The following is a 26,195-nucleotide window of genomic DNA, read 5'->3' on the forward strand; positions in this document are numbered from 1 at the left end:
TGGCTGTCCAGTGATCTGTGGGGCTGGAGGGCTGGGGTTTGTCCCTGGGGCATTCATCTTCAGCTGCCCAGAGGTGGGCACATTCTGACCCCCAGCACTAAAGCCAGGCCGAGTTCCATAGCCCGTCCCCCCAAGAATGCGGTCACTGGAGTTGCAATAAAGACATGCTGTTTCCGCAACACGGTGTGAAGGAAACTTCACGACTCTCGGGTCGTTGAGCTGTTTCCCATGCGTGTCAGTTGGGGAGAAGTCTGTTTTCCTCTTACCTGGGTAGAAACTAAGAGCGTGCCTTGAAATGGTATGAGATTTTTTTTTTTCTATAGCCCTAACTCAAAAAAAAAAAAAAAGCAGCTGAACTTATTTTCCTGAACACACATAAAAAGTCCTGAGCTGAGACCTGCTGTATCAAGTTTCAGCCTGAAGAATTTCTCTGAGCCGATGGTTTATGCTGAAAATGCTGACAGATGTCGAACAGCCTCAGCAAAATAATCTTTCAGGCCGTCCTGGGCGACGGGCATGTGGCTGTTTTGAAAGTGCTAAATTCTTGTTGCCGGACAATTTGGCTTAAGGAAACACCCTCGCATTTATTACATTAAATTTTTAACAGATATTTGCACAAAGCCAACAATTACTCTGTAGCCGAATTTTGGGGACCTGCTAGTTCCCAGTTTTCACATTTTCTCTGCACGCAACAAGTTCTCTTGGATGTGTCATTCGAAAGGGTCAGATAAAAGCCCGACTTTGGGGACTTTGACCCGTAAAAGCATAAAGCAGATGCCCGAACCTTGAAAATGGCAGCAGGAAGTCCCCGAACCGAAGAGAAGGGAACGAGCCGAGCTCTGCTCTGTGTCTGGCTGCGATTTCTCTTTGCCGGGTCACCAGCGGATGACTCGGAGGACGACAAACAACATGGTCTGATCAGAAACCACTGACTGTTCCTAAGTGTTCTGCGGGGGGGCTCAGACGTTCCCAGGAGGGTAATCATTTAAAGGATGTCAGTGGATAGTGGACACAAATGAATTTCAGCCGTCAGGAGAAGGATGAGGTGAATAGCACTTTTGTCTCTGGGAGACTTGGAATTTCAGCCGGGGCCATTTTGGGTAATTCTGTTCCGCCTGCCTACATGTTCTGGGGTTGTTTTCCTGGGGAAGGTTGGAAGGATATTCCTTATCCCCGCATCCTGAACCGCTCAGCGGTGTCAGGCCGTGCTGTTAACAGCCGTCAGGTTGCATGGATGTGCGGAGAGATGAGTTCCCCGCTGACATGAAAAGATCATGTGAATTGCATGAATTGCGTCTGGTGTGAAAGAGAGCAAAAGCCTTTTAACAAAGAAAGTGTAACGTGAGTAGGAACTGGAGTTTTTTTCTCCTCCTGTCCGCCCTCTAGCACACCACAGTCTCTGATAGTTTAAAAAACAACCTCCTTCAACGCATGGCTGTGCTCCTTAGGGAACTGCTTTTACATTAATTTTTCCCAAAGCTAAGTACTTCTTTTCTTCCTCTCTAGTTATACCGTGAGAGTTAAGCAATCTTCTAAAAGTCTGAATGCTATGTAAATAATCAAGTGGTTTGCAAAAAAACCCCAAAAAAACAACCACCACCAAAAAGAACCAGCTCCCTAGATTCATCGCATATTACATCATTTGCAGGAGGAATATTCCACCTACAAGAAACAGACACACTAATGAGATAAAATGGAAGGGTATGAAAAAGTGGAGCAACTTCCCAATGTTATTACTGCACCATGAAGTCCTAAGACGAGCCAAAGCTCCAAGCCAGCTGCCACTAACCATGCAGGAGGAGGAACATGCTCTATAATAGCTTTTATTTGTTATCTTCTCTATTTAAAAGAAGATATAGTGATTAGTTGAAAGGTAAAATATAAAAATTTCTGCCTACTAGGTTTATCATGTTTGCACAATTTGGAAAAAACAATATAAAAGTCCTCCAATATCAGCAGCTTTACTTTCTGTGGTTTCAGTTACCCAGGGTCAACCTCGTAGAGTCTGCAAATATTACATGAAAAATTCCGGAAATAAACAATTCACAAGTTGTAAACTGTGCACTGTTCTGAGTGGCATGGTGCAATCTCCCCCTGTCCCGCTCCCTCTCACCCAGGACTGCATCGTCACTGCACCCAGCATGGCCCCTTGGGACATGGTACCTGCCCGTTAGCCACCGAGTCACCGCCTCAGCTATCAGGGAAAGACACAGCACCTTCACATCACTTTTATGATGGTCTATTGTTATAACTGTTCTATTCCATTGTTACTGTTGCCCATCTCTTCCTGTGCCTCATTTATACATTAAACTGGATCACAGGTATGTATGTATAGGGAAAAAAACACAGTATATATAAGGCTCAGTATTATCTGTGGTTTCCGACATCCACGGGGGGTATCCCCACAGATAATGGGGGACCTCTAACTTCAGAAATCTGTACTGACTTAGCATTTCGTGTGTATCATGGACACACATCCCACAACATACATGTTTACTGATTCAGCATATGTTTTCTCTGCCTCTCCTCCTCCCCATCTTGGCCTCAGGACAGTTGTCCATATACATGCAGGACTGATGGTTTTTGTTTCTAACTCCTAACAGCACAGCATTCCTGTTCACTAGAATCACATTATTAAAATGATTGTGCAGCACCACTTACTTCAGGAAAATCAATCCCGAAGGCAAAAAGACTCCGGCTAACCTGACCTCAATCACACGCATTCTTCAGAAGCTTAGCAAACCTCGTCTCCATTTACTCCACTCTGGAGCGCACCTCACGGGGCAGACATTGGGAATATTTTCAAATCTTAACTTAGGAAATAGACAGTGGGTAATATACCATTATATCTGTATTACCTCGAGGTGAAATTCAGAACAGATTTGTAATTATTTTCTTATTAAAATGATCTAAAAATTAAAGCCATGACACCTGGGTCCAAGACAATGTCAGGCCACAACCAGGAGACTAAATAAAGATGAGCCACTTATTCTTCCCCAAACCAGCAAGGGAAAGTGAATACCACTGACCATCAAAGCTGTCCCCGTACCTGCAAAGATCTAACCACAGCCGTAGTGACCACTGACCGTGTGCCAGGGACTGAACGAAGGGTGTTACTGATTTTATTTTCTCATTTAATCATTGCAAAAACCCTTGAGGGGGTGCGTGTTAGTCCCCAGTTTGCATATGAGAAGATTGAGGCTCAAGCGGATTCAGTCATTTGTCTAGGAAGTATGAAGTAAGTACCAGGATTCAAAACCTTAGCACCATGAGAAACGAGCACTCTTTAAATGGACCACCACACTTGTGTGGGACATGGGTGAAAGTCCAGATGGGAAAGACATCCAGAGAGATGCAAAGGAAGAGCCGATGTTGCTGGGCATGGCTCTCCAGCCAGGAACCCCGAATATTGAAAGTTGGTAACACTGAATGATTACCAGGAAGTATTCCACTTGATGACATCTTAGGTCATATACATGCCATTATTATCGAAAATACTACCAGGAGGATCGGCTGGCCAGGGCTGATGGCCTCTCTTCAGAACTTGAATTTACCATTTGCCAACTCTGTGAAATTGGGTAAATTATTTAATCTCTCCAAGCCATGGTCTTTTCCACCGCAAACTGGAAATAAGAACTATAATCCATAAATATTTGGTGTGAAAACTGAGATTAAAAAAAAAAAAAAATGCCAGCATAGCACTCCACCCATATTTAGGAATTAAACAAATGTTACTCTCCTCTTTCCATCTTAAGTTTTACTGAAATTTTCATATGTTAAACAGATTATTACTGTTTTTCAAATTCTGGGGCTCCTGGATTCTGCTGTTATTTTTCTGGTTTGCACTGATTACAGAGAACGAACTATTCTACAGTGGATATGTGGTCACTTCTGGTGGACTACCAGAAAGAACGTGGGCACAGAAGATACGGACCCTAGTCCTGGCTCTGATGTTTGTCTATCTAGTGATATTCACAGGTCACTGATCAAGAGTCAGGCTAATTCCACTTCCTGTGTGGGTGACCTACCCTTCTGGCTTCTTTTAAGATCTCTTTTTCCTTGGTGTTCCACAGTTCACTACAGTGTGCCTAGGTGTGTCTGCTTATTATTATTTAGCCCTACTGAGGACCTGTTGCGTTTCCTGAATCTGAAAATTGGTGAACTTCCATAATTTTAGAAAATCCTCAGCCTGCCGCCCCCTGCTCCCCATTCTCTCCCCCCACCTCCCTCAGTGCTCCTTCCAGTATACAGCATTGGCTCAACCAGAACCCTTGGTTCATGGCACACTTTCATCATTGGTCAATGTGCGGATCCATTTTGTTTATTTAGATTTTTAATTAGTTATTTTTACAATGCAATAAACACCTGTGTGTTCATTACCCAAAATAAACAAACAAACAAACAAGCCAGGACTTTTAAAATAATCTGCGTATAACCTTTTACCAACGCACCCTCTGCCTCTCCACCTAAGAGTAACCATCAGTGAGAACAACCCTCTTTTTCTCTTTCCCTTTATTCCTGTTTGATTGCATCTCTATGTAGTTTCAAGAGTAATTTTTGTCAGTTATGTTTAATTTCATAAAAGGAATATCCTCTATATAATCTTTTTTCACTTATATTGCTAATTCAAGCATACAGTTGGGTGTATTGTAGCTCACTTGCTTGGAATGCTAATATTCCGATGTGAAAATACATTGTATCAAATGGATACAACGTATCCATTTGCCTTTCTGCTGTTGGCCTTCTAGGCTGTTTTTAGATGTTCACTTATGATGAACAGTGCTGTTGGAACACCCTGTCAGTCGTTCTGTGATGAATGCCTTTCCCCCGTGCTCTCCTTCTAGAACTTCGACTAGACATATGTTAGACCTACTTGAACTCTGATCCCAATTTTTTTTTTTTCCTTTATGGGTTTTATTCTGGTCTGAACTTTATTTTGATGAGTGTCTTCATCTCATTACTGGTCGCCCAGTTCACTAATTCTCGGCCTGGTTATCTCTAATCAGCTGCTCTGAATCTTCGGATTGGCTTTTTCATTCCAGTTATATTTCATTTCTGGAAGTGACTCCCCACCAATCTGCTTCATCTTTTTCAGCTTATATTTACAAGGTTCTCTTTTGTATCTTAAACATATTAAACACTGACATTTTATGTCCGTGGCTGATAGTGCCGACATTGAGTGGTCTGACTTCGCTGTTGGCTGCTCGTCTTGGTTCTCAGCTGTAGCTGTTCCCTTCTGTCCCTCCCTCCTTCCTTCCTTGTGAGCCCTGCATTTTGGGGACGCTCTATTAGAGGGAGTTATCTGAGACCCGGGGTGAACTTGCATTTCCCACAGAGAATTTATGTTTGCTTCTGCTAGTTTCTCTGGGGTCCTACCAACCCAGCAGAATGAAATTCTGCACCTGAAGTTTCTCATAACACGCACGGAGTGTGAACTCGTACCTGACACTTGAATCTGGGCAGATCTGGGGTTCCGTTGTCGGAAGGCAGTTCTCCACCCCCCTCCTCCCATTCAGTGCCAAGGTCAACACGAGATCACTTCCTCGCTCCGGCCTCTGCACACTGGGGTTACTTCTAGTATTCCCTCAGGCCGAGGTTGCAGTTTTCATAATGCCACTCAGTGTGGCGGCCCGGTGGACTCCTTGGAACTGGGGCTATCCTCAGCTTCACACGCGTCCCCAGGCCTTCTTTGGCCACCACGACAGGGCTCGGCACCCGCAGAGTTTGGGGGAAACCCCTAGGGTGAAACTGGATCCAGCACTCGCTCACTTCTTAGCCTCTTCCTTTCGCTTCATTTCTTGGCTTCTGGGGACCCTGTCCGTTCAACCCGCTCTGCCAATGCACGTGAAGACAGCGCGTATCTGCTCCAGCGCTGTAACGGTAATGGTAACGGTCCACCGGGGCATCTGGTCTGCCATCCTCGAAAATAGAAGTCTGTTTGTCCCCATTTCAACATTTATTTTCTACTGCAAAGTTTCTCAGGCTCCAGTCATAATCGACCTGCTCACTCCCAGTAGAACACTCGTACTAAAATATAAAAATTATCCCATGTTTAAATCTCTTCAACGACCCCAGAGCACTCTTATGATAAAGTCCAAGCTCCTGCCCATGACATAAAAAGTTCGGCAAGATTGGTCCTCTGCCTCCGTCCCCACCCCTCAGGCTCCTCTACACCCTCACGCAAACTCCACGCAGGCATGACCATCTGCCCTCAGTTCCCTCAACATCCTCATTTCTCTGAATTTTTATGTACATGATTCCTCTGCCCAGAGTCCCTCTCTCACCCAGACTTCTCTTGGATTCTTTATTGATTTTTTAGAGAGAGGAAAAGAGAGGGAGATAGAAACATCGATGAGAGAGAACATCACCTGGCCGCCTCCTGCATGCCCCCCACTGGGGATCAGGCGCACAACCTGGGCATGTGCCCTGACCGGGAATCGAACTGGCAGCCTCTTGGTGCTGGGGCTGCCGATCAACCACTGAGCCACACTGGCCGGGCTGCTCTCGTAGTCTTTCTTACTCATACCCTTCGAAACTCAACTCAGAAGCTACTTCCTTTTCAAAGCATTTTCTGACCCACATACTTGCTTGTAAGAAAACATAATTAGACACCTCTCACCTCTACTCCCTACTGTAACTATTCAGGAACTGTCATACAGGTGATGACAAGTGATTTTCTTAGTTTCTCCTGGTGGGCCAGGAGCTTTGAGAACAGGGATTCTTTAACAGTACACGCCCACCACTACGCACAGTGCCAGGCACAGCACCACGCCCACCGCCACGCCCCACGCCCGCCGCCACACCCACTGCCACGCCCATGGGAGGCATAACTAAAGGGCCACGGAATGAATGAGTGAATCGAGTGGGCACAACTACACTTAAACGTTAGGAAAAATTCGACGAGGAACACTCATTCTAATGGTTAACAGGATACATGTGTGATGTGTGTTTTAGATAGATTGCTGTTTAAAATTCTGCCTGATTTTCGGACTCCCCGTCAATAAAGAAACCAAAAGATAAATTTCAGCTCAGTCTGCCCTATAGATGTTCGAAATGCCTGACTTAGCCCCACAGCACCCCAAATGTCTGCGGGTCCCTATTAATAGGGAGCCCAGTGCTCAGTTCTCCGAGGAAGTCGTTAAGTCACAGTTGTCTGAGAACCGCCCGCTCTGTCCACATCCCTTTTCTCTGGCCTGGTCAGTTTCCCTTTCTGAAGGAGCCTCAACTAAGAAAGCAAGATGTAGCCGTGAAAATAGTTTTTAAAGAACAAACATTTTAAAATGTGATGAAACCAAAGCTTTGTGTCCAATTCTTTTCTATGAAACAGAGAGATAACTAACTACGGGGGGGGGGGGGGGAGCATCTCAGGCTAGTTTCTCTGAATCTTCTGGAAAGATAATTTTTATTCCCTCTATGGACACAATTATCTTCTCTTTTCCGAGATCTATTTTGAAAGGATGACAGTTGAGCTACAATTCTAGGTGCATCTGATTTGGACGGGAGACCCTACACGTTAGTCATCGGCAGACAATGGAACAAAACCTTTACGAGGCTATAAAGTGGGACGTAGTCTGAAAGCTTTTAGTATTCGTGTCTCGAGTGGAATATAACTTTAAAAATGCCAAGGTCTATAGGAAAACAAATTCTGTGATATGTCTGCACGTATCCGTTTGTGGGCACCCCCCCCCCAAGTCCCCCCTTCACACACACACGTGGCTATTTTTCTCAAAATCTAAACCATCAGCTATTGATATTTTGAAGTCATTCCTAGTCTATTTCCAGGCTGAGCCGAGTCCATCATGAGAACACTGTGAGAAAGGAAATAGACTTCAGAGGTTCCATCTGGCAAATCCAGGGCCTGTAGATCTGCCTGTGGTTCAGCCCCTGGCGCCATCATCTGGGCTCCAAATCAAAGCTGTGGAAGGAGGTAATTAGCAGGGACTCCAGACCACTCCGCTGGCAACGGCCCGCGTCTTATAGCCACTGGGAAAGTAGGTGGGAGGGTTCAGAAACCTTCCCGGAGGCAACACCGCTTCTGGGGCGTGAAGACGGCAGTGACCGGGCTGTTCCGGGGGCCACAGTTCACTTTGATTAACATGCACATTGACACCTGGGCTCAGGTGTCGCTATTTCATCAGAAAGCTCAGCTCCTAGCAAGGGCGGTGGTGATCACTTCCTACTCAATAAGACGACAAGCATAGGAGAGTGCAGGCAGCATCTTCTAACTCACAAAGGTAGGAGGGCACTGTGACCTGGGCACGGAGGCCACCAACAATTTGGGGTGAAAAAAAAAGGGGCACAGTTCACCATCTCCCTCATTCCAGCAGAAATTAAACAGAGCAGGGCACTCTGCCAAAGCAATGAAAATGTAATTGATGGAGGTCACGTCGGGAGTCCTCGGACGCTCGCCTGGCCCGCCTTCTGATTACTTACACTCGAACGCTAAATGGCCAGGACCTGGCCCAGCTGAAGCCGCTCGGCTGGCTGCGGACCGGATCATTTACAGATGAAGGCGGGCAGCTCCGAGTGAGCAGGAGGTCAGAAGACTGTCCAAACCGACCAGCTGAAGGAAAGTTTATATTTTCAAAAAAACAATCACTTGGTCAGTGACTCACAGGGAAAGAATTCTTCAACTTTCTTCAGGGAAACCCCAGTAAATAACATGTCTAATAAAATGGAGGTGGTGGTGTCCGTTCGGTTGGGCCGTTCAGTCCACATCATAAAACTTTGGGGCCCCCTTCCCCCCCCAAAAGGGACATTCTGAACGCGATTCTCTCTGGGAAACCCCCACACGAGCAAGAACGACAACGGCTTCCTTGCAGTTTTACAGAATATTTCATCTCCCAGGCTCACATGCGAAATGAAAACTTGGAAGAGATGTGGAAAAAAATCTGCTTTTTGTTAGGGGTTGAGGGTTGCTCGGCCGGCTGTTTCTGTGATCCACAGGGCACTCCGCTCCTCTGAAACCCAAAACCACGTATCAGGAAGAGCGGGGCTCGCTCAAATGTTCCTGCTTTGTCCCTGGGAGGACCAGCCGCCTGAAGTGTGCCCCACGCGACACGGGCGGGATGGAGGAGACCGCGCAGCCTGCGTCAGTTTACTGGAATATGGTGTGAATCATCTGCTTTAGAAGCGATCTGGAATTCTACTTTTTTTTTTTTTCCCCCTAATGTGGGGTTTAACTGACATAATCTGTAACAGTTTGGGTTCCTCTCTTTTTAATTTACAAAAACTTTTGGAATTTTGTTGTTTTGGGTCTCTAAGAACATTGTGCAAAAAAAAAAAAAAAAAAGGTTGAACAACCAAAAAGAAAAAAAAAGTGCTTCTAAATGATTAAAGGAAGCCCTGTTCGTTGGGGCCAGCACTGGTCAGAGCCTCTGTTCCCCGTTCCCCGCCGGAGCGCTCTGGCAAAGCCGCGCGGTGTCTAATTAGCATGCCTTTAGATTATTTTATGTTAATTAAAATCATGGTGGGTTTGCGAGGTTAATGTGTACATGTGTGTGTGCCTTCAAAGGCCTCCCAAATGATGGGCTGAGCTCCGCCTTGGGCAGCCTGATCTGCGATATAAATGACCACATTAAACCAAGTTTATTGCTGTGGAAGGTGTGTGTGTGTGTGTGTGTGTGCGCACTCGTGCAAGTGTGTGTGTGTATGTGTAGGTTTCTTAAAGAATTGACCATTTTAAAACACTCTCTTAGGATCCCCAAAAAGGTAAGAAAGAAAAGGAGAAATGTCAAAAGAAAAGAACAAAGGAACCGGCCCCTATAGGGGAAACTAAACAAAACCGGCTTTGGAGAGGACGGAGGGGGATGCAGGCCCAGAGCGAGGCTGCGATGAGTCCTAACTCCTACACCATGCTTCCAGCTGCTGCTGCTGCTGCTTTTGTTCAAGTACTGAAATGTTTCCATTGATTCAGTGAAAAGGAACCCTACCAAAAATCGATGCAAAGTGGTTCCTGCAGTTTATCCTCGTGTAGTCGTCATGTTGGGCCATGCAGACGGGGTCGCACAGGGAGGCTCACTGTCTCGGGGACTGTGGTCAGGGAAAGCTGGCGGGAGCGGTCAGCGTAGACCTTGATGGTCCCGCTGCAGAGCAGCCTTGTGGAGCCGGGCAGGAGACAAGTCGGGGAGAAAACAAAAAGAGGTCGGGACTGGAAATGGGGACAGAGGGGGGTTGCCCCGGGGAGGAGAAGGGGTCCAACCCACAAGGTATAATACAAGGGAATGTGTCAATCTACCTCTGAATCTGATGACGCCCTAAGTTCCCAGAATGAATCGATCCCAAAGGACTGGAAAAGGACACTGTTCTCACTTCCACCATCATGTGCTCCTTAGAACTCTCCTTGGGTCAGACGCTCACCCCCTTGACGACTGTGAGACTCTCCCGTCGGGTCTCCTGGCTCCCACCACATTTATCCTTCTCGTGGCTGCTAGACTAAACACTCTAAATCACCACTCTGACCTTTCACCGCATCTCCATGGTGCAGGATGAAGCTCTCTTGTCCTCGATGACCTGGTACCTGCCTGCCGTTCGGGCCAAAGTCCTACCGTGGCTGCACTCAGCGGGCAGGTGTTACCCTTAGGATCCTGTCCCAGCCACCCCTCAGACTACTGCGTGGCGCTTGCCGGCCACAGAACCCCGAACACACCTTTTATTACCTTCTGTGATACGTTCCCGATACGCAGGGTGCTCCTCACAGACAGAAATGGATGACTTTAGTCATTTCGGTATTCTTGGCACCTAGCAAGGGCTCGAACTGATGGGCTTGAACTGCACTGATGTGAAATGACGGAAACTAATGATGTCGAACTTCCACAGACAGGACAAGCAGGACACAGGTAACCGAACGTGGGCCGAGGAGCAGTTTCAGGAAGCTGCTGCCCGAAAACGTGGCTGAACATCACGTATCTGTTGCACCCCTGGGTGCTCTGACCCCCAAGCCTGGCACGGTCAGATCTATTTCAACTGCAGGATTCTGGCGGAGCAGGTGGCCTGCCAGGCCAGGACACCGCTGATTTCGCGGCAGATGACTGTCACACGCTGATAACAGAGTAAGGACAAAAGTGATCCGCAGAGACGAGGTTTCCAAAGCAATAAAAACCAATGCAGATGTTCTAGAAACAGACTGGTGGAAAAATTGGTGGAAATGGCTAATACAGTTTGGGTCGAAATTCTCAAGACCAGCGGCACCCTGTCCCCCAAGGACAGCAAATGCAAAATTTCAAACACATTAGAAGTCAAGAAGGAGTTTTGGTTCAAGGTGGATTCTAAAAGAATCCCAAGACTGGAAGAGACTTCCACATGTCAAGAAGGAGCAGCATCCCCACCAAACTACTTCACCACCAGAGATGCTCCTCTGCACGCCTTGGAAGGCAATCGACCTCTGTTTTCTACTCGGAAAAAGAAGCGTCAACGAACATCGCGGTCAAACCTGGCAGGGTACAAAGTATGGAAATAAATCACCAAAGGGAACAAATGTGAACAGGCCTTTCACAAGTTAATCTTATTCAGCAGAATCGTTCTAAGAAGCAAAAAAAAGGTAAAATGAAAGAAGAAAGAGAAAGAAAGAAAGAAAGAAAGAAAGAAAGAAAGAAAGAAAGAAAGAAAGAAAGAAGGAAAGAAAGAAAATCCTGAAACTATAAACCTGTGCAAATAAACTTTCTACTATTTATGTGTCAAGTCCAGACCCGCTTCCCCCTGGATCCACACCCAAAGTGGAGTCCTGGTTGCACACTTGGTGCACGTGGGAGCCTCCCTGGGAGCCCTCCGTCCGCGCTCCTCGGCGTGGAAGTCCAGAGAGGTATGGTAATGACTTCTCCGGACAAACAAGTGTACACAGAAGAGTGGGTTGGTCTGCGCTCCGAGGGCACACCCGGTGGCCTGTGGCTGCTCTGATCCCGTGCCATGGGGACATGTTCAGGCCTCTCTAGCTCTTCCTCCAGCCTGGGGGCTGCCAACAGCCCTTCTCGATGAGGACACAGGAGGAGTCCCCGCCATCGGTGTCAGAGCTGTGAACAGAATCTGTTCCCAGACTCCCGGCTACTGGCAAAAGGGTTTGCGGCCGCTCACAGCTAACAGGGACTTGAGGAGGGCCGATTAGACGGCCGGGTTGCTGGTAAACCTGGGTCTGGGGCATGGTTCTCGACATTACATCCATCCACCTGACAGTGAAACCGCAGGCCGTGGCTGGGGAATCTTCCTGGAGGGCCACGTGAGGGAAATAGTGGTCGTTTTGGTGCCTTCGGCTGTGGCTGCTATTAATACATAGAGTAGTAACTGCAAAACATAGACATTATCACAACTACCCTGGTGGTGTATTTAAATGCGTACTTCCAGGGTCCGTCCTCAGAGATTCAAATCCAGAAGACTTGGGACAGGCCCAGGTGCTCTCATTGTTTTTTCCTGTATTGATTTTTTTTTAGAGAGAGAGGAAGGGAGAGGGAGAGATAGAAACTTCGATGAGAGAGGTTATCGCCTGGCCGCCTCCTGTTGCCTCCATTGGGGATCCAGCCCACAACCTGGGCACGTGTCCTCACCAGGAATTGAACCGGTGACCTCTTGGTGCATGGGGTCGACACTCAACCACTGAGCCACATCAGCCAGGCTCAGGTGCTCTCATTTTTAAGGAGCCACTGGGGTGTCTGATGCAGGCGGGATGGCCCCTGTGGGGAACCCTGAACTGGAGGCTGCTCCAGTCTCTGCGAGAATGTGCCCCCCGATCACTGGTACTGCGAGATGGTGACAAGCACTGTGTGAAACATGGGGGGGGGGGGCGTTATCTGAGAAAATAAGCTCAAGAACTGCGGTGTCAAACACACGTGCATGTCTCTTTAACCCCGCACTCTGTTTTCAAAACGTGCTGGTGTACTCCGCGTCTCCACAGAAGGGAGACGAAGAACACAGTGTAACCAAACCCTTTTGATCACCAACTCTCCTTTTTCTTCGAATAGGCTGAGCATACTTTGGGAAATACTGCCCTGAAGAACACTGATATACGGAACTGTAAGAGCTGAGAGCGACCGAGGGGGATGGTCTGGGCCACCTGGATGGGAAGGGGTTCCTCGCAGGGTGTATGCGGACACCCCAGAGCACATGCCGGGGGCACAAACTCTGGATGTAAAAGTCGAGTCGCGCTGCAATGGGTTGATGCCTTTCAGGCTGATAGTGACGAGCCAAGACCCTGGTACCCAGAACTCTAGGAGAAGAGTGAACTTTGAGATGAGAGTCATACTGGGATCCAGAGCACCACGGGGTCCGGAACACCGCCCCTGGACTTTTAGTGCAAGTACTAAAGATAACGTTGAAGACAAGCCAACGCCTCTTGAGAATTGACTCTGTTCCTGGCACCGTCCTACACACATCACGAGTCTGAGCTGTTAGCTTTGTGAGTGGAAGTTAACACCGAGCTCACCGGACGAGCAAGCGAGAGGATCAGAGTCCCGGCACGGTCACCCAGCCCCCGTGAGACAGAGCCGGGGTCCGAGCTCAGAGAGCAGCTTCGAGACACGGCTCTGGCCCCTGAGCAGAAGGGTCGGCAGGTCGGCAGGTCAAGGAGACTATCGGCAGCAGGGATTATTGTTTTTAAAGGAAAGGCAGTGCTGAGCCCTTGCCATGAGAAGTAAATATAAAGGTGATAGCACACTGTCATAGTCACTGGAGACTTCGGTCAGGTGAGATGTTAGGCGCGTGAATTGCTTTGAGGACAGTACCTTGGTGGCCTGAATCGAAAACCTTGTAATTACTCATCCGTTGGATACTAACTCCACTCCTCCCCATCCACCCTATGGAAACAACCAGAAATGGATATGAGGAATTATGCACAAAGATGTTTACTCTAAATTTGCACAAATCAGTGAAAATTAGATTGAAATCGAATATTTATATCAAAAAGTACATGAACTCTAGATTCAAAGCTGGGGTTTGAATCGAGTCTTGGGGTGTTCACGTGTTAGGTATGTGATCTTCGGTGAGCTGGTTAACTTTACTAAGCCTCCGTTCTCCATCTCTGGAAGGCAGAAAATAATGTTTACCAGAGGGGCACTCAAGACCAGTACCTTCTGGCCTACTAGGTGGACAGGTCTGTGCTGTGGGGCCGTCCTGGGCCTTCTAGGATGTTTGGTGGCATCCCTGGCCTCCACCCACAGGATGCCAGCAGCACCCCTCAACCCAGTTGTGACAGTCAGAAATAAACTGTTGTTTGTTGTTGTTGTTGTTTTAAATCCTCATCGAAGGATATTTTTCCATTCATCTTCAGATACAGTGGGAGAGAGGGAGGAGGGGAGAGAGAGAAACATCGATGTGAGAGAGACACGTCGATTGGCTACCTCTGAACAACCCCAACCAGGGCCAGGAATGGAACCACAACCGAGGCACATGCCCTTGACTAGGATCAAACCCGCGACTCTGGTCTGCAGGCCGATTTCCATCTGCTGAGCCAAACTGGCCAGGGCAGAAATAAACCATTTTTGAATGGGGAAGCCAGGTAGAGAAAAAGAAAGTACATGTACAGTTGTACATAAGTATACAAAGTATGTACGTGTACATCTCTATGCACATATCGTTTAAGTGCACACATATGCACAGAGGAGCAAAGGCCGGCAGAAGAGAGCATGAAGATCCCAGAGCATGGGAACAGCAGGTAAAGCAGGGTCCTAGCTAGACCGACGGGGAGGAGGAGCAGACCAGGAATGCAGGGAGAGGGGAGAAACAGAACGGTGCCAGGGATTCCTTTGGACAGACCTGTCCCATCCCTGTTTTCAGTGGCATGGAGGTAGGAGGTGTTCTTTTCCCGGGTGCAGCACACGCTGGCAGAGCTGGGAGCACATGAAGCTCCCCTGGTGTGCATCACACATACCGGAAAACCCCACCAGTTTACTCCGTTAGCGCCCCCTTCCGCCTGGCCCCGGACAATGAGGCATGTGAACAGTCAGGCAGTGTAAACATGCAAATGGCTGTTCGAGGACCAGGGACAGTAATTTCAGGTGAATCGGTCAAGGTGACCAGATCAGCGGCTGGAGGCCTTGGAAGCTCCTTTCTGTCTGAATGTCACCACCTGTCCCGGCTGTTCCTACTCTTCCCGTTGTCCCTCTTTTGCACTGACACCTACTCCTCCCCCTCGAAACCCCACACCCAAGTTCACAGTTTCCGACTCATTTCTTCCATCATTTATATTCATTCATCGACTCATTGCACAAATATTTACACATTACCTATTATGTCCCAAGTATCACAAGCTAACAAAACCATACGGGTGTCTGGTCTTCATGGAGTTGGCAGCTCAGCTAAGAAAACACACAGTAAACATTAGTTAATAAATCAATCAATGTTAACTCATTGTAGAATGTCGCACAAAATGCTGTCGTGTCAGATCTGTGCCTAATACTCCCTAGTCTGGACCCGCTTTTTCCAGAGAAGGGGGCCCTCCTGCTTGGAAAGCAGCTGGAACACACCGTCCTTGTTAAAGGCTCCTGGACCACAACCACCTCACCATCGAGTGGAACCCAGCTGAATCCTAGACGCCCTCCGCTCTCGGATGCGGTATTTGTGTCCGGCAAACCTGCGATAGTATGCATACATTTTATGTTTTTATGCCTCTGTGATTCATCACCATGATCCCCCTCTCGGCACTTTGCGTGAAGTGGAGATGTAAACTTGTTACTAGCCTTCGGGAGACGTGGCTTCTACACCAACGTCAGCAATTTTTCCACGTTTGAAGAACAGCAGAGTATCGAAGTTTCTGCCTCCATGCCTTGAAAACTCTCCCTGAAGGGCAGAGCAAGTCCATGTGGGTGGCTTTACCTTTGGGTCTGCAAGGGTTGGCCATCTTAAAGTGTTTTTTTTTAAAAAACTGTGGTTTGCAGACTACCCGTTCCCTCCCTTAGTCAAGAACGTTTGCTATTTGACAGTCGTGAGTCGAACTCTGGGGCCACGAGGAGAGGGAAGAATGAGGATATTTAGGTTGGAGCGTTAGAAACGTTTTTCTTGATGTAAAGACGGAGATTTTAACTACACCTTACTGAGTCTGTTTCATGTCTTGTTTTAAGGCTCCAATATAGAAACATAGTAACTTTCTCGCTTTCATAGCTGTCCAACTTGGAAACAGGCTTTTATGCGGCGGGAGCACCACACGTTGCACGCATGCATCCAGACTGGGCTTTCTTACTTAATGAAAGACATATGGTCACAAAAATAGTGTTTGCACAGGCAGTTCTTTGTAACACTCACAGTCCTTGACCTTGTACCCCTCATCCAGGTATGCAAGCCCGTCTGAAAATCTTTTCAGGTACCGTCTAAGGCAAACCACTGAATCGAAGGGCCGGGAGTATCTTACGTGTGAAGCAGGTTCTGCTGAAGCATCATGGAAAGTGGGGGCTGCCTGTAGCTGGAGCCTGCAGTCCGAGCAGATTCCAGTTCTTCCACAGGCCTGCAGGGACTGGGCTCAGCGAACGAGGGTCACAGGTTCGAATCTCCGCATGCTTACATCCTTATTCGAGCTAAGTCGGGGCTTATCGACCTTGACACATATGAACCAGAACTTTTCTTCAATTAAAACCTGGTCCATAATAATAATTTATACCCGGGAACGGGTGTTGTCATTGTGTAATGGGTCTTAACATCTCAACTGTGATACAATTAGATAGGCCTAGATAATTGTTAGCCTTTCTCTTTTAGGTCTGATTTCATTGGCTGGCAAGCAACTAAATATATTTTCTAAATCCTTATTTAAATGCTATTTTGTTTTATTTTTAGAATGTTGTTTACTAGATTCTGCTTATCCCACTCATCAAAATAAATGCACTCCCAGCCCTGGCCAGTTTGGCTCAGCAGTTGAGCGTCGGCCTGCGGACCAGAGAGTCCCGGGTTCGGTTCCCGCTAGGGGCTCGTACCACAAAAGAAAAGAAAAGAAAAGAAAAGAAAAGAAAAGAAAAGAAAAGAAAAGAAAAGAAAAGAAAAGAAAAGAAAAGAAAAGAGAAACTCCCAACGCTGGACCTAAGTACCACGCATCAGGTCAAGGCAAACAAAATGAAACTGCTCTAGAAAAAGAACCCCGTTTCACGTTAAAATACGCTAGTCCTCCTTACAGTTTCTTAAAAACTTGAAGTCCTAAAGAAGTGACTTATTTTAGGTTCCGTTCTGGGATCCTTGTCTACCTGCTCCATCCATTCAGATGGCTTAATTTTTAATAGACAAGTGTTCGGCTTCTCTGCAGACTCAGCCCTGACTACTGGGTTCGGGCACACGCCCCGCGGGCCTCCAGCTCCCTGCACGGCGGCTCCTACCCGCCTGTCCGTCTGCCTCAGGGTTCCGCTCCCGCCCCACGTCCCCACACACTTCCCGCAGACAAATGTTCCTTGCCTATTGGGTTTCTAAGTTTATAAAAAGAGCACATGAGTACAAAAATAAATAAGTTAATATAGGAATGTCTAGAGAAATTAAAAATAGCCCCTACCTTTTCTTCCAACCAATTCCCTACACCTTTCTGGGTGCTCAGACATATACAGAAACACGTGTATGGGCATGTCCGAGGGAGACACACACACACACACACACGCACACGCACACGCACACCTGTTCTTTCTCAGTCTCCTCTGCATTCAAAAAGATGTCTAAAATACCATCAGAGAAAACATGTCCAAAAAAGCTGTGATGGATGCCGTACTTATTCTCATTATTTCTCACTAACTAGCGCGAAGTCACTTCTTTGGGGACACAACAGAGAAAATAAAATATAAATAAGCCCTGAGCCCCCTCCCGAGGTCCCTGTTCTGTTGGCCACCGTGGGCTTTGTGAGCAGCGGGGCGTGTCCTGCTTCCCGAAAGTCTCCTGCGCAAGGTTAATAAACCTGGGGACATAATACAGACTCCAGCTTACTTCTCAAAGTGCTCTGCCTCCAACGGAACTGTCCTTTCTGCCAACTGATTAAAATTACTGTCAGGGGTTCAAACACGAGGCAACGGCAATGCTCTTTTAAGAGTGGTTTGCCAACAAAGAACCAAAGGCTTCCTGATTGAGACAGAAGCTCATTTCTAAAGGCACATGGGACTAACGTAACACGTTGAGGCCAGGGACTATTCATCCTCAACTTTAACGGTATTCCTATTGGGTTGCATGTAAATTAAATGAACCAGGTGGGCTCCCCTAAAAGCCCAGGGAAATACATTTGCTGGACTTCTCTTAAGAAAACCAGGGAAAGAAAACACTATTGGAAGAAAATAAATAACCCTCACTGAGCTGACTACTTAAAGGGCTCAGGGTGTTCCGACTTTCTCGGATACGTCTGACACGTTACAGAAGAGATGCACATCATGACACTGCACTGACTGCCCTGACACCTACCAAGACTATAACCCACATCACCAACAAGACAGCTCCAGGCTTGATGTGGGTTGTCAGAAGCCACCTATGCTCTCTCACATATGCCCCAGGACAGGAATGTAAGGCTTGAGGGTCTGGCTTCAGAGGCAAGACAAAGTAACTAGAGTGAACATCTGTGCTCTGCAGGGTAATATAGTTTGGTGACATCTGATTAGACACTCTGTCTTTGCAAATCACTGCTGGAATCCAAGGGATCCCCAAAACTTCACTCCAGAATATCACTGCTGGAGGCTGACAATGCCCATGTCTTGCCGACGTGTTGGGGAATCGCAAGACACAAAGTATTCGTAAGTGCTGTCAAAACAGGTGACTTTCCTTTCTTCTTCTTTTCTTAAGTATCAAAGCCCTCCAGGAAATATCCATTGATTGCATTTACCCTAACTCTAAAGGCTTAGTTGTTCTTGAATTCTGTGTTAGGGTGTGTGGACTCCATTTCTTTTCAGAGGTGCCTTCTCTCCAGCCAAGGTGGTCAATTTCATACTTCTTCCGGGGGGAGATTTAAGAATCCTTTAGTTTGCCCTGGCCAGTGTGGCTCAGCGGACCAGAGAGTCCTGGGTTCGGTTCCCTGCGGACCAGAGTCCCGGGGTAGGTTCCCACTAAGGGCAAGTACCTTGGTTGCGGTTTGTCCCCAGCTCTGGTTGAGGTTGTGTGGGTGGCAACCAGTTGATGTGTCTCTTTCAAGTTGATGTTTCTCTCTCTCTCTCTCTCTCTCTCTCTTCCTCCCTCTTTCCCATTCTATCTGAAGATAAATGCAAAAATGTCCTCAGGTGAGGATTAAAAAAAAAAAAAAAGAATCCTTTAGTTTGACAAGACCAAAGTTAAGTAAAGTAACAGCAAATTTCTCTTACAAAGGTAATAAAAAATTCATAAGAGAAGAGATTAGATGCAGCCCACCCCCAACTTAAAATTTTTGAAGCATTGGTTCCTGAACCTAGGATTCTGCTTCGTTTTCAGCTGTGTCTGCACAAATAGCACTGAGAAATTTGAGAGCTTTTGTGATAGAGTTTTATTCCTTATATTTTAAGTTCTCTGCCTTTAATTTTCCTGATTTAATATCAAAGATATTTAATCAAAACACAAAGTCTTTAGTAAAGAAAGAAAATTAAAAGCCAATCGAATTTCCCAAAATGCCTACCAAGAGAGGGCATCAAATTAAATAGGGAAATGAAATGTCTCCTCTCTAGGCCAGAACATGGAGATGAATTTTTACCTGAAGGTCTCAGTTCTAAATTTGACATTCTCATTTACATTTGTGCTCAAAACACAAACAATTAAAAAAAAACAAAACAAAACCTCTGCATTACTGTATATATTTGTTCACATTCCAAAAACTGACTCAGTAAGTCCTAGATTCTGGTTTTTCTCATGAAGACACTGACTTGGAATCCATGGCCCAGGGAAACCCCTCTGAGGAAGAGACAGACTCTACCGTAAACAACTTAGGTATCACTATGCCAACAGAAAAATATTTTCGAAGGGAAAAATAACTTATAAGCCTGGAAGGCAATTTTCCCCCAAGCAACTGTGATCTCCTCACAAAAGGAAAACTTGCTTTTTAAGGAGAAATAACGAAATACACGTAAGTGTTCAAAGAGGGATATGAACCCTGGTGTTCTGTTCCAGAATGCATTCACATTATAAATCTAAATACGTTTATTGTCCAAGTTCATTTTCCTGGGGTAGAGGAATAGCTCCCAAACTTTAAGTACAATTTAAAGATGGATGAAACAGATCAATTTTGCGGTCACCGAGAAAATGCATAGTAGGGTGGTTCCATGCACTTCAGAATGTGTGTGTCTGTGCGTGCGTGCGTGCGTGTGTGTGCGTGTGCATGCAGAACACTTAATAAATGTGGGAAGATAAAGCCGTTCATCCTCTCATCTGAAGAAACATGAACTCAGCAGACATTGCTCACGTTAGTGACTGGTTAGTAGCAGCACTAATGCAATGCCATTCACTAAATAAACAGCCCCCCTGAGTCCAGAGTGAGTCACGGGTTACATCTGGCTCACGTCGGAGTCAGGGATGTTGTCTTGGGGACCGAAGCTGTCGGGCTTGAGAGGGAACAGGATCTCACGTTCTCCTTCTGAAGACTCTGGTTCGGTGACTCCAGTGGTTTCCATTGATCCTGAAATTCTAAGCTAAAGGAGAAACCCACACGGACGTGCTGCTGGGACTCGCGGAGACTCCTTCACGCCAAAGTCCATGGTTGGTTTAATGATTACATTTTTAAAGTATTGGCATTGTATCGTTTCATAAACTATCACTTATTCACCAGTAAGCAACTAAAAACGAGGGCAGTAAGTACCGGCACCTCCAAAGTAGCCGCTCTTCAGTGAAAAATCAACCCAGTGAGCGCTCCTGTCTCTGGTAATCCAACCAACACCCTCACCAGCCCCGGGGTCCCCCACCCCAGCACTGCGCCAGGGCAGCTTCGGGGGGACCAGAGACCTGGGAGGGCCTTCCGCTTCATCCTAGGGGTACCCTCCATGAGCAGCAGTTTAGAAATGTTGAGTTTTATTGCTCATTGTACTATAATTCATTGAAAATCAGTCAACTCTATTACACTGAACATTTTATTACCCAGAAGAACCTGACTGAGCAAGACACAACCATGGATGACTCCTGCTACGGAGGGGGGCTTCCTCCTGGGAATTTCACAAGTGCCTTCAAGTCATCAGTGAATCACTAGAGATTGAGGCAAATCATAAATGCTCTGCGCGGCCTATGAGTGAGCACCTCCTGAAAATGCCAGCAGCCGGTCGGTCCTGACCGGCAGCAGGCACAGCCTTGCTCCAAGCGCACCCAGATTAGCTCTGGTACTTAACGGACGACCAGGGGACGCAGCCCACGGTGTAGACCCAGACGCAGCACACGGTGTAGACCCAGACGCAGCGCAGCCTACGCGCCTAGGGGCAGACACCCTCCCTGAACAGTGCTGCGTGGTATAAGGACTAAAATGTTTTCTCCAGCTATTTTTGCTACCAGTCACAGTACCAGAAATATCCCTTCCTTGGTGCAAGAAATCTTTAATCAACTTCATAACTTACCTGCTGCTTCACAAAAGGGAACGCTTAGTGGGCCGAGTTCAGCCTCTTGCTCCTGCACAAATGCCTGTCTTGTACTTTTCTTGTATTATTTTTAACTTCATTAAATATTATTACTTGGTATAAATTTATAAAGTGACACATTCTTCAATACCAACCATCTACGTCAACTTATTCCATAATGGCGCATTCCATCCCATTAAACTGCAAGGGTGCCCACATTTGTTTTACATTCTATATGGATGGCTTATGAATAGCAATTTTGATGAATTCCAGCTGGTTTAAATATGCGGGCAGACCCTTCTATAAGAGATCTTTTGCAATTCTTATTGTAGTCAATGAGGCCCTTTTTAAACGGGCCACCTGGTGGGATGAAGCACTAAGAAGTCTCCCCAGAACAAAATAAATAACAATCACCCCACTCCCGTTGAGACCATCTTCCCTGACTACATGCCTCTAAAATAATTCATATCGGTGAGAAGTAGTTCTTACCTTTTGGAAAACCTGAATTGAAACTTACACAAGCTAGCAACCCTAGGAACTACTAAGTTGCTCCTTAATCTGTTACAAGGGTGACGCTAAGAGAATTTCCGCCAGTTGTGTATGTTGCCGGCTTTCACGGATCTATCAGACGCATCTCAGGCCCTGCTCCGTGCCCCACACCCTCCTGCCTCCCTCCAGCTGGAGCACATCAAGGGCGCAGAAGCCAAGTCAAATGTTGACCCCACCCTCCTCCATCCATTTCGAGGCACCTTCAAAGGCGGAGCGCCGATCTAACTAACTCAGTTTCACCAGCAAAGCCCGCCATCCTGCTATTTAAGACTCCAGCGTGGGGTTTTTATAACTGCACACAGACATGAGAGCTTTGATTTTTGTTCCAAATCTTCAGCTGCACAGAGTTGTATCAGACGGTCGTGCCCTCCCTGCCAGAGTCCCCGTCACTAAATCTTCACGACCTTTACCCTCAGTGTCCCTCAGTTTCCTTCTCCAATAAACAACCCTGAAGGCTTGTTTCCCTCCCCGAGGTCAAAGCAGCAAAGCCACCATGGGAGTCAAAGGCACGCCTCCCCCGAGGCCCGCATGCCCCATGCCACTTGCGCCGGCCACAAAACACAGTCATTTCAACGTGCACGGGAACACTCTCGCCAAGACGCATGCAGGAGGGGAGCGGGTGGAGAGAGAGGAGCTGCCGTAGGACAAAGAACTTACTTTGTTGTTCCCCTGTGTGTGCAGCAGCAAGGAAAAAAAAAAACAAAAAATGAAAAATAGGTTAAACATGAATTGATTTTAAAATTATGCGGTCATTTCCGAGCTAGGGCGAAATCAAGTCATTTAACTGCTCACTGACGTCCCATACATACACACCCAGCACCCACCGCCCAAGGCCAAGTCAAAGGATCTACTTAGATGAAGTGAAATCACACATTTATAACGGCAGAGTTAAGACAGAGATTTCCCCCTTTCTTTCTGCTCCAGATACTTGCAGTGTGGGAACCGGGCCAAAAAGCATGGCTTTCTATTGGTAAGACGCGAACTGTCCGCCTGACAGGCAGAGTGCTTAGTGTGTGGACTGCTCGCTCCTGACAGCCCCTCCTCCAACATGCCAAGCAGTGGAAAATTTCAGCAGTCCATGCATTTTTAAACAAACACTGCATCCTTGGTTTCAAAGAAGTTGGGGGGGGGGGGAGGCAGAGAGAGCAGAGCAGAGGGAATGAGTGGGTGGTTCTGGGGAGACGGGGTAAGCAGACCATGGTCTGACCTTCATGTGTATCATTCTTTCATTTTGTAAATTACGAGTTTTGTCTTGGGTGGGCCAAGGTCAACACTGGCCCGCGTTCAAGAAAAGGGGTCTGGAAGGGTTAGTCACAAAGATGGAGTCATCGCTATAAGGGACACTCTGGAGAGAGACAGGGCTGCAGCCAGCGACAGGCGGCGGGCAAATGGGTCTCCTGTTTCAACCGAAACTGCAAGAGTATGATTTATACCAAACAATTTGACTCACATACGGCTTGAAAAAATAGAGCGGTGATTCATTGGTCCCAGAGCAGCCCGCGTCCTCGCAGGGTCAGACCCCGTGGGAGAGACGTGACGGGAAGGGCAGGGAACAGGGCTGAGCGCTCTCACGAGGGGCCCAGGAGGAATTTCGCGCGGAGCCGCCGACTGGACGGCCGGTTAGGAAACCCTGAGCTGGTGCAGGGGCCTGAGCGCGGGTGGAGCCCGGCCGGCTGGACATCTGGCATTTAGTTTGCAGCGAGGATGCGGAGGGATCCATCGCGCACACAGAAGTTTCTGGAGAGCAGTTAGGCAGCGATCTCAGGGCAGTGTCTTTTCTGGAAAACAATGCCGGTTGGTGACTCGGGGGAAATGTCCAATGCAGGGGCCGTCACAGCCATCGTATTTAATAAAGACCTGCGTTTGAAGACACTGCTGAAACAGGGTAGGGAGGCTGCGTGGCGTTGCGAGTGGGCCGTGGAATAACCGTGAACAGCACTGGCTGGTGTGAGACGTGAATAATGACCCGGGGACGGGCGGACGGGGAAAACGGTCTCCTGTCGAAAATATGCCAGCTCTTCGGTACGGCAGGAACGCTCCCCACGGGGACCGCGACCAGGAGAGAGAGCCTGCCTTGGAGGCGGACGGACCGGTCCCCGAAGCGCAGGGACGCGGCCCGGCCGCGGACAGACGGGATTTATTGCATCCGCAGGGGGCTGCTTTCGTCTGCACAGCGGCTCCGGGAGCCCCACCAAGCGTTTCTGCACGTCAGGGAACGGCTGGCTTCCTCGCTCCGTGGCAGATGGCTCTGTTTGTAGTGGCAACGGTGATGTCACGGAGCGGGGGCCTCCATCCTTAAAGGGGGGAAGCGTGCACGTGGAGGACGCGGAGGGGCTCTGCCCTTTCCTGCCTCCTTCCATCCTTCCTGTCTGCCGGGAGACGGGAGCTGGAAATGCGTTCGTTATACGCATGGCCACTGCTCTGTTCGGATCCCCGAAGGCGCTGCTACTGAGAAACAACATAGACCCTTCGCAACTGGCCAGGGAGCCGCTCTAAGCGCGAGCCAGCCAAGGATGGAGGGACGCGTGACGGCGCCACGGTGGCATTGTCGGTCTCGTGTTATCCAACGGCCGAGTAAGCCCGCTGAGTGCGCATCTCCACCGTCATAAATACTGATGGAGGCCAGTGGCCATTCTTCTTCCTTCCCTGGAAGGGCACAGAGACCCTCTTCCTGAACTGTCCTTTGCCACGGAGAGTAGCTCAGTCGCGCAGGTTAGCCAAAAGGCTTCTCTGAAGTCTCCAAACGACTTCGTTACAGGACAGTCTCGGCCTCCCAAGCAGTGCCCAAAGCATCATACCTGGGAGGGTCTTGAATTCAGAGGAAGAACGGAATTCCAGGGTGTTCCTTTCCACTGCCAGTTTTCGTCTCCTAAGAAGTCACGCGCTCTAGGGGAGGGCCACCTATCTGTCCAGCGAATGGAATCCTTGGGAGAAGTCCTGGGCTGTGGGAGGGACTTGCAGAACCGAGCGTGCGCTAGCTGTCTCTGCAGGGCCTGCGTGGGCCTGGAGGCCAGCATCCGGGGCAGGCTCCTGCCTCCTCCCCTCCTGACGCCTCTGCTCACTCAGACTGGCGGAGCTGGAGGCCAGGCTGTCCACAGGGCGGCGTAATCCCAAGACACCCCTAAGCGATTCGGCTTCCCCAGCCATCAGTGGGGCAATTCTCCCTCTTACACCCGATCCCAGTGGCAGTTTCCAAAGAAAAGGGAACTACAAGCCTGGGAGGCACAGCGTCATGGGGACGGTAGTGATGTTCAACCGCAATAACCAACGTGGCACCGAACACACCGCCCAGGTCCAGGCACCGAGCTGGACGCAACCGTCTTCATTTGATCTGATCAACGCCTCCAGGACGGTGTGATTTTGGGGGGTTCAGGAAAGAGGAAGTGACTGGAGACATCAGTTGCCCGAGCCACACAGCTAACTAACGGAAGGGTCAGGGTTCAGATGTGAGTGGAGTTGACGTCACATCTACCTCGTGTCACTCACACAAAATGTTCCAGAGAATTCGCGATTCTGTAATGTTTGTGCATCATCTAAGTCATGTTCAGAGCCAACAAAACCGTGCCAGGAAAATCAGGCATTTGTTATATCACGTTCTTTAGATATTTAATCAAATTCACATTTGTTTGTATTCAAACTTATAGGAAAAGTTTATATACATGGGTCTGTAAAACAGTCTTGTAAAAATGCTTTAATTGTGGCCTGCGACTACTGATACACACACACACTTTCTATCTCAGTCGAATGGTTTAAAAAAAAATAAGTTAATTCCAGGAGAAACATCTTTTACTTTGAAAATGTGTAAAATCCTATACACTTATTTAACAATATAAAATTTTACAGTGGCCATCATTTCAATGTAATGGCCAAAGGAAATAGAAATGAAAGAAATAAAACCCTGCGAACTCCAAATTCAGAGTTAAATATATTTTTTAAATATCGTGGCTGCTCAGGAAGAAGGCACCTCGCAGCTCAGAGAGGGCGCGTGTGAGTTCACGGGGTCAGCGGCACCGCGGGAAACCAACTCCAGGACTCCTCATTTCCACCCTAGGGTCACACAGGACACTGCTCAGATAAGAAGTCTATGCTTGTAATTAGAAAGTGCACTTGGCGATAATGGTTGGTTTGTGGCATTTATGCTGATATCCACCGACTTCCATCACGCTGCAGTGATTACGTAGACCTGTCTCGTCCACTACACTCGGAACCCCCATAAAGGAA

The 26,195-nt window shown here is 47.8% G+C and overlaps 1 protein-coding gene across 4 annotated transcripts in view; it reads right to left on the reverse strand.

Moving 5' to 3' along the window:
- The window catches only part of DNM3 (dynamin 3), a 384,567-nt gene that overhangs the window by 48,306 nt on the left and 310,066 nt on the right, over positions 1 to 26,195 (reverse strand). For 2 of the 4 annotated variants that reach the window (XM_036272289.1, XM_036272292.1), the window contains one exon: positions 22,632 to 22,643. The exons of the other annotated variants lie outside the window; for them this stretch is intronic. In XM_036272289.1, coding sequence (XP_036128182.1) covers positions 22,632 to 22,643 — 12 coding nt within the window. The remainder of the gene's footprint in view (positions 1 to 22,631; positions 22,644 to 26,195) is intronic. 4 annotated transcript variants of the gene reach the window in all.

This window comes from Molossus molossus, unplaced genomic scaffold (assembly GCF_014108415.1).
Source record: "Molossus molossus isolate mMolMol1 unplaced genomic scaffold, mMolMol1.p scaffold_m16_p_20, whole genome shotgun sequence".
In the NCBI taxonomy this organism is placed as follows: Eukaryota; Metazoa; Chordata; class Mammalia; order Chiroptera; family Molossidae; genus Molossus; species Molossus molossus.